An 8,669-nucleotide genomic window follows, 5' to 3' on the forward strand; every position below is an offset into this window, starting at 1 on the left:
GTCAGAACTGTTGCCTCAGGCCGAGGCTTCCCCGGCGTGGCTCCGGCCGGCCACCCCTTTCTGCTGACGGGGCCACAGGAGGGAACCGGCTTGGGTCTCAGGAACAACCGCGTGGCCTTGCTCAGCCCGACAGAACGGCCGCCCCAGCGCAGGGCTGGCCGCGTGCTCGGTGACGGTCAGCGGGGTGGGGGGAGGGGCGGGCCGGTCAGCGAGCCCAGGCCTCAGGGTGCTCACCTTGGGGATGGGGGTGCTGACCCTACCTGTGGTCAGTCCCCCACCTCCCGGGCCTTCACCCCTCTTGGGGCCGGTGGGGGGCGCTGGGGAGGCGGGGGTGGGCCGCGGGCTCCCCGGGAAGCCCCCCCGCGGGCACTCCTCAGGCTCTGTGCTTCTTGTCTGTGAAGAAGATCCTCCGGTGCTTGTCGGGCTGCAAAGAGGGAGAAGATGCTGGAGCCCGGGGCCCCTGGACAGGGGGAGGCCCGGCACGGCCTGCTGATTGCAGACTGGGGCCCCAGCCCAGGGAAGGCCGCACGGTGCCCCAAATCCCACCTCCAGTCCCCGGTTCTGGATGAAGGGTCTGTCCCTTGTGGCTGAGGGGAGGAAGGGGTCTCCCAGAGCTGGGTGCAGCCAGGCCAGTCCCCGGGGGGGGGGGGTAGTGTGGGGGTGTCCGTGGCACCAACAGGGACCAGAGAGGGTGTGGGACTTTGCAGGGGTGAGGGGGGGCTGCCACGGGATTCCTAGAGGGGCTGCCCACAGGCAGGGTCTGTGGTCCCGGGAGAGTCAGGGCCCCGCCCTGGGTGACCTGGGTCCCAGGATATGTGGGGTGGGGGTGGGGGGCACAGCTCCCAATCTACCTCTCAAGGCTCTGAGACCCCGGCAGTGGCCTGGACAGGGAAACCTGGTCTGTAGAGGAGGACCTCGGAAGGGCCCAGAGACCCCCCCACCTTACATTCAAACGAGCACCTGTGAGCATATGACAGAGCTGGAAAACTCTGGGTCCCTCTGGGCAGTCGCAGTGACCTGAGCTGCTCACGCATGAGGGCCACGGGTCCCTCTCACCAGCAGGGGCTGGCGGCCACCCCCTCCCACCACGGAGCCCACCTTGTGTGTCCGTCCGGTCTCCTTGCTCCTGGCTGCTGGGATTTGTTCACAGGTGTTTCTGGGCTCGGGGAGCCCCGGGGCCCCCGAGAGGCTCCCGTAACCGTAGACTGTGGATCCTGGCAGCTTGCTGGACGGGGCGCCCGTTCCGGGACGTGGGGGCCCGGCTGAGCTGCCCCAGCAAACTGGGGCCGGTGCCCGGGTGCCGCCTTCTTGGTCTGGCACGTCGCCGGGCTCTGGTGGGGGACCTGCTGTCTGTAGGAGCTCGTAGGCGTCTGCCGGGCTGTCCTGGGAGCAGGGCTGAGCCCTGTGGCTCAGCGTCGGAGACGCCTGGCTCCAGGTGGCAGCAGAGGATCCTAGGGCCTCAGAAGGGGGGGCCGGGAGGTAGCCCCGGGAAGTGGGAGGCACCACAGGACCCCGGTCTGGGCTCACCCCGGAGAGGGCGGGCCCTGGGCCGTCAGGCCCGTCCCGGCCTCCATCCGAGCGTCTCCTCGGGGGCCCCTCGCCTGGGGAGCAAGCCAGGCTGCCAACTGGGCCCGGGCCGTGCCTGCTGGACACCTCCGCGCCCAGGCCTGGCCGTGCCTGGTTCGTCTTCCTCAGGTCTGAGTAGATGATGTCGTTGGGGCTTCCGAAAGACTCGTCCAGAAGGAGGGCACTCCTCTCAGGGAGGGGAGGCACCCTGACAGGGACCTGGGGAGACAGAAAAGAAACTGGGCGTCTTGCAGGTGGCCTTGTCGCTAAGATGCCCTCAGGTGAGCGGAAGACTGTCTCGGACAAGCTGAGAGCCCCGCACTGGCTCGGCCTACCTGCTGTGTGTCGGCGTTCGTCGCCATTCAGGTCCCCGCCGCCCCCGTACTCCTGAGTCTGGCCTCTGCCTTGGCATCCGAGGCCTGCCGTCGACGCCCAGACTCGTCCTGCCCTGTCCTCCCTGCACAGTGGTCCACTGGTCCCTCAAAGCCCCTGAGCCCACTCACGCGCCGCTCCCTCCCTCTAGAACAGACCACCCCCGAGTCCGTCATTTGGGTATTTATTCCACCAACGTTTACTGAGCAAACTGTGTGTCACACACTGTCCCAGGTGCCAAGGACTTCGTGGCGAGCATTCCCACTCTAAGCTGGGAGACGGGCAACGACCCACCCTGTTACGTCATCTAATACGACTGACTCACGATAACAGGCCACGAGATGATCGACTGTCGGGTCAGGATCGGTGGGGCGAAGAAGAGTGAGGCAGGGTAATGGGATGGGCACAATGATGGGTGGGCAGGGCAGCCTCTGGGCTTTCTGGAAAGATGGCATGCAAGCAGGGAATGGAGTGCGAGCTGCAGGCATCTGCAGGAAGGACATTGCAGCAAGGGCACAGCAAGTGCAAAGGCCCTGAGGTAGGAGCGAGGTTGGTGTGATCGGGGAAGATCCACAGGCCAGTGAGGCTGGACAAGAGCGAGAAGAGGGTGGGGGGTGCAGGAGCCCTGCTGAGGCCCCCACGGACCCTGGGGAAGGCCTCAGGCCTGGGGTGTGCTGTGATCTGTGTAGGAGGAAAACCTCCCTGAGCCCCTCTCAGGAGGTAAAGGCACCTCCCCTACAGTTTAGAGGAATTTTCAGGCATTTTTTTTGTATATAAATTTTTAAAAATATTTTTGAGAGAGAGGGGAGGGGGAAGGGCAGAGAGAGAGGGAGAGAGAGAGAGAGGATCCCGAGCAGGTTCTGCACTGACAGCACAGGGCCAGATGCGGGGCTCAAAAACCCACCAACCGTGAGATCACGACCTGAGCCGAAGTCAGATGCTCAACTGACTGAGCCCCCCAGGGGCCTCCTTTCGGGCACTTCTTACTCATTTTCTCATTCAAGCCTCAGGGGACCTTAGGAATGGTAAACTGAGGCACACAGCTAGAAAGACCCAGCCGAGGCTTGAACACATCCGGCTGGCCGGAGGCAGGCCCTGGCGTGGGTGAGCCCGCACTGCTCCGGGCCTGGCTCTCACACCCCGCAGCCCAAGGGCTGGGCCTGGGGACACGGGCACAGCCCCGCCCCGAGAGGCTCCTCACCGCCATGCATTTGTCCTCAGAGAAGCTGCGGGAACTCACGTCCAGGTTCTTCTTCGTGTGGAGGAAGGACACGGGTGGCTTTGGACAGGGGCAGGGGCTGGCAGCGTCGACTGGGCCCCTCGGGGCAGACGCCGTGGCAGGCGGGTTTTCCAGGCCAGGGGTGATGGCATCGTACAGATCGCTGTCCTCCGGCTGGGGTGGTGGGGGCACAGCAGGCGTGTGGTCACGCACCCCTGGCCGGCCTCCAGCCTCCTGCCGGAGATTGCCATGTGCTCACCAGGCCCCTGACCTCAGGTGGGATGCTGCCTCGGTCTCCCCTTTCCAAATAGGGACCCCGAGCCGGCACCGAGTGCCCCTGGATGGCAGTGAGTGGGGAAGGCGAGTGCAGTCATGTGCCCCCGCGGTGGACACCCCAGGCCTGGGCGCCCTGCCCCACCGCCCCCACTCAGGAGGAGAGGAGTGCGTACCCGGGGGCAGGCAGCAGACAGGGTCTCCCCAAAAGGCTCAAACTGGACCTCCTGGTAATGGCGCACAAGCTCGGCCAGCGTGCCGTGGCTGCACGTGTCCCCCGAGACGAGGTAGCGCCGGTCGGGGAGCTGGTTGATGACAAAGTGCCGACAGCGGTCACTGCCCCTGCAACACAAGCACATGTGACCTGGGGCTGTGGGCCGGGAGGGCGCGGGGTGGGGGCTTCAGGGCAGGGACTCAGGGCCCCCGAGGGTGCGGGGCGGGGGCTCCAGCACAGACTGCCCAGGCTGGCAGGTGGCCGTGCAGGGTCTGCACCCCTGGAGAGTGCCTGAGCCTGCTCCAGCAGCGGGGGGGAGGGGGGGCACTCACTGGGGTGCAGAATTTGAAGAGTCACCACAAAGCTCCGTAATCAAAACAACCAGTAAGGCAATATTCTAGAAAATTAAAATCAATACCAGAAGTTCTGTGATGGACAAAGTCTTAAGACAAGGTCCGACCCTGGGCACACACACACTCAGCCTCACTTGTCCGTCCCCCCCCCCCCCCGTCCCCGCTGTAAAGATGGGGCTCCGGCCCCACCCCCAATCCAGCCTGTAAAACCCTGCCCCCCTCCTGTCCTCTTTCATGGAAGGATAATTCTACAGCGACACACACCCATGTCCCAACCGTGGGCAGCGACGGATTTCCACACGTGAACACGCCCAAGGGACCGGCACCCAGAGCAAAACCGGAAACACGTCCAGCTCCCCAGAGACCCCCTCCTGCCCCCTTCCAGCCTGGGCCCCGACCCCGCCGTCAGAGATCAGTTTGCGGGTCGTGGAACTTCACATAAACGGAATCAGTTTTTCTTCTTTGACTCAACATGGTATCTTTGAGATTGATTCATGTCCGGGTGGAATTAGCTTCCTTCCTCCCCCACCGATGCGTAGTATTCCATTTAATGAAAAGATCCACAATCTACCCATTATGCTGGTGGACGTTTGGGTCCTTTCCAGATTGGGGGTGCTATACATACAGCTGCCGTGGACATTGTTTTACGTGTGTTTTGGCGAACGTGTGCGCTCACTTATGCTGGGAATACACCAAGGAGTATGCTGGTGGGGCCAGCACCCCCGTCCTTCCCTTGTAGCCCTTCGTTGTGGGTTCCGTTTGTATCTCCCTGTCACTGATGCTGCTGAATGCCGACACATTATGGTCCTTGGCGTATCCTCTTTTGTGAAGCGCCTGTCAAGTCTTTTGCCTTTATCATATTGTCTTCGTCTTATTGATTTGCGGGAGCTCTTGATATATTCCGGTACGAGTCCTTTGTTAGATACATGTAATACAATACGTAACTTCTCCAACTCTCTGGTTTGTCCCTTATTCACTTAACGACATCTTTTGATTAACAAAAGACTCAGTTTTAAAGAAATCTGATTTATCAACCTTCTCTTTTATGGTTAGTAGCTTTGTGTCTTAAGAATTGTTTGCCTTTCTCCAAGTCTTGAAAAAGTTTCCCGTTTTCTTTTAGGATCGTACTGTTTTGGGACACCTGGGTGGCTCAGTCGGGTGAGTGTCCAACTCGTGATTTGGGCTCAGGTCATGATCTCATGGTTTGTGAGTTTGAGCCCCACGTTGGGCTCTGTGTTGAAATCATGGAGCCTGCTTGGGATTCTCTCTCTCTCTCTCTCTCTCTCTCTCTCCCTCTGCCCCTCCCCTGCTTGCTCACACAAGCTCTTTCTCTCAAAATAAATAAATAAACTTAGAAAAAAGAGAAGTGTACTATTTTGCTTTTCTCACCGGGATCTGTGGTCCGTCTAGAATTAGTTTTTGCGTGCGGTGTGGATGGGCGGGCCCTTGCTTTCTGGCTGGATATCTAGTTGCTTCCCCACCACTTACTGCCTTCCCCACAGAACTGCTGTACATCAGGCGACCGAATGTGTGGGACTGTTTCTGGACCGTGTGGTGCTCCGCGGATCGATCCATTCCCAGAGCTGAGTCCACCAAAGATCATGTTTGGAAAAAAGAGCCTTGATGCTAAAAAGACATTTGAAAACTGCTGAGCTCACGTGTTTCAAAGTACTTAGCGTAGTACCGGGCACGTAGAATAATAGTGTCTTAATAATGACTGATGTGTATTTAGTCCTTACGATGTTCCAAGCACTGTTCAACGTATAAACTCATCCAACACGTTCGGCAATCCTACAAAGAAGATACTACAACGTTCCCATTTTACAGATGAAGAAACAGAGGCGCAGAGGCAAGGTTAGGATCTGAGGTGCAGCGGTCTGAGCAGGCGATAATTTTGAATCTGATCCCAGGCCTCTGAGGTTGGCCCTGGAGCCCTGGCCCCCCCTTCCTGACCGGGGGAGGGGACTTCTCTCTTCCTGCCTTCCCCCACCCAACCTCCTCTCCGGACCGGGTCTGATGTCACCATCTCCGCTCCGTCCTGGCTGTCCTGCCCCCTCTCCTGTACCGTAGCCCAGCCCTCGTCATCTCACAGGGCGCTTGGGCCTCCCCGCGCAGGCTGGCCGGAGAGCCCTCGAACCGCGCGAGCCCCCCTCCACAGGAGCCTGCGCCCTGCCACCCCGGCCACCGCGCCTCCCCCAAGCCCGCAGTCTCCCCTGCCCCTGTACCTTTGCACGTGCGGCCCCATCGGCTGGAAAGGCCCTCCTGGACTCCCATCGTACCCTCTTTCATCCCTGGCAGACGGCTCAAGCTTCACTTCCGGGAAGCCCCCCAGCCCCCCCCAGGGGACGCTCTCTCCTGCTCCCGGTCCGCTCCCTTTGAAGGCCGGGGCTGCCTCCTAGGGCCAGTGCTGCTCAGGAAACGTCCGCTGAGCCTGTGATCGGCGGACAGGGTGGGAGACCGCGCCCGGGGAAAGCCGAGCCCTGTGGCCTGTCGGGCCCCTGTGATTATCTGCATGGCCGCGTTGCGGGGGCCTCACAGACGGCTCCTCTCCTACCTGTAGGACAAGATGTAGCTGGTGGCCCGGTCGCTGAGGCGGATGAGGAAGGAGCCCAGAGCTTTGTCCCCAAGCAGCTTCTCCGTCTGCCTGGCCAGAGGATGTGCAGTTAACCGGAGCCTGTGCCCTTCCGGCTGGCTGGCCCCGGGCCTGCCTCAGAGTCCCTGCTGGCCATGCCCTTGGGCTCCAGACCCAGCGCACACCCCTCCAACCCTCTGTAGAAGGCTCTCTCAGACCTTCGGCTGGGACTGAGCTCTGTCCCGGCTCAGTCAGGCAAACTCAAGACTTACTCTTGGGCTGGGTTGGGGTCCCGACCCCACCGCCCCCACCGCCATGCACCACCCTCCACTGCAGCCTCACTGGCAGGCACAATAGCCGCTGACCCTGGCCACCCACTCTGCACCTGAATGGCTCTGTGGTAAGAATGAATCCATATAGCTAGAGATCTTTAGTTTCAGGGAGCTCCCTGCCACAGGACCACTCTGTACCGTTGTGCACGTTGTGCACTACACAAGAAGTTTCTGCAGGGAGGAGGTGCTATTATGTCTGGAGCCTGGTCACAACAGCAACCCTAGGTCCTCGTCTCCCCTGCATGTCCCTTCCAGCCCTAGGCAGCTCTGGGTATTCCTGAACGGTGCCAAGTATTTTGGAGACGTGGTGGAAAATTCCAGCTACCTTCTGTCTTGGCAGTAGGTAGACCACTTGCTCCCCAGATACTGAGTGCCTACTCTGTGAAGGCCTACTGCAGGTTTTACCCAGCCCAGCGCTGAATGCAAATGCAGAGCCCCGGGGTGCCTGGGGGCTCCGTCAGTTAAGCATCCGACGTGGGCTCAGGTCATGATCTCGCGGTTTGTGAGTTCAAGCCCCGCGTCGGGCTCTGTGCTGACGGCTCGGAGCCTGGAGCCTGCTTCCGATTCTGTGTCTCCCTCTCTCTGACCCTCCCCTGTTCATGCTCTGCCTCTCTCTCAAAAAATAAACATTTAAAAAAATTAAAAAAGAAAGTGTGGATCCCCTTGCTCAAAAAGTAAGCATTTCAAGACGGGGACCGCAAAGGGCTAAGTTGAGTGCGGGACCCCCGAGGGCTGCTGGCCGGTGTGTGCTGTGGGACGGCCAGGCTGACTGCTGTCCCTCCTTTCCTGCTCTGGCAGGTTACAGATCCCACACCGCAGCCTTTATTCCAGAGTGAGGACACGTCCAGGTTTGCCCGGGACGACCCCCACCCCAAATGGCTCTGTCGGCCTCCTTATGAGCAGTGTTCTGGTTGGGGGACGGGTGACACGGCCCCCGGTCACTCACCCGGTTCTCTGGGCCCGGTCTGCACTCACCCTGCACCTGCCTCTCGGTCAGAGTGGGGGCCGGCGTGCCCCCCGCCCTGCCCCCAGGAGCGGACCCAGGAGCCAGGCTTGTCCCAGGGCCCCCAGACCACTCTAGTGGCCCCAAGGGGCTGTGGGTCTTGCTGGGCATGTGGACGGGGCAGCCTTACTTGCGGGTGACGAATCCGTGAAACCAGGGGGGCAGGACTCCGTCGTGCAGAATGAGGGGCGCCTGTGTCTCCATGAACCACGTCCAGGCCAGCTCCTGCAGCTTGGCCAGGGCCTGGCTGTCCCCCACCTCTTTGGGCCCCTTCCCCTGGCCGGGCTGCTTCAGGCCGCCCTCCATCGTGGCCAGCACCCCTTGGAAGCAGAGTGCAGACCGCCCACACGCCTCTATATCTGCGCGCCCCGCTCATTTGCCTGAGTCCCTGCCCTCCCCGCCGCCCGCCGCACAGGAGCCCTATTGTCACCTCTGGCCGGCTCTCCTTCCTGACTCTGGGGCGGACACCTGGTCACATTAGTAGTGAGCGGGGGGTGGTGGATAGGGGAGGAGACCTCAGACTTCCTGGCCCCTCGCCCCCAACCTCCAGTCTCTGCCCTGGCCGACGTCCTCAGCCCAGCCACCATTATTAGCTGGGCAGTGGAACTAAATTCTAGTTCCCTCTCCCTCATGGAGGCCACTTGTGTTTTGGTGAAGTTCTGTGCTGATTAATCTCCTTCCACTCAAGATTTATTGAGTGTCTACCGTGTGCACGAACCCTGGGCTGTGGGCATAAAGTCGTGCCCCAAACAGCATTTCACCCTC

General features: G+C 60.9%; 1 protein-coding gene across 1 annotated transcript; it reads right to left on the minus strand.

Annotated features, from left to right (window-relative positions):
- Positions 1 to 373: 373 nt before the first annotated feature.
- Positions 374 to 8,210, minus strand: SH2D7 (SH2 domain containing 7). The gene is made up of 6 exons (XM_042940455.1): positions 8,035 to 8,210; positions 6,552 to 6,641; positions 3,607 to 3,772; positions 3,140 to 3,331; positions 1,099 to 1,785; positions 374 to 424 (listed from the first exon to the last, which is right to left on the minus strand). Exons 1-6 carry the CDS (start codon positions 8,208 to 8,210, stop codon positions 374 to 376), a joined length of 1,362 nt encoding a protein of 453 aa, XP_042796389.1.
- Between the last annotated feature and the right edge of the window lie 459 nt (positions 8,211 to 8,669).

Source organism: Panthera leo, chromosome B3 (assembly GCF_018350215.1).
Source record: "Panthera leo isolate Ple1 chromosome B3, P.leo_Ple1_pat1.1, whole genome shotgun sequence".
NCBI lineage: Eukaryota > Metazoa > Chordata > Mammalia > Carnivora > Felidae > Panthera > Panthera leo.

Excerpts from the sequence above, each read along its gene's own strand:
- SH2D7 (XM_042940455.1), bottom strand. The coding sequence starts at position 8,210 with ATGGAGGGCGGCCTGAAGCAGCCCGGCCAGGGGAAGGGGCCCAAAGAG. Across the intron at positions 3,332-3,606 it reads TGTCTGCTGCCTGCCCCCGG|CCGGAGGACAGCGATCTGTA; the intron begins GTACGCACTCCT and ends CCACCACCCCAG. Across the intron at positions 1,786-3,139 it reads CTGAGGACAAATGCATGGCG|GTCCCTGTCAGGGTGCCTCC; the intron begins GTGAGGAGCCTC and ends CTGTCTCCCCAG.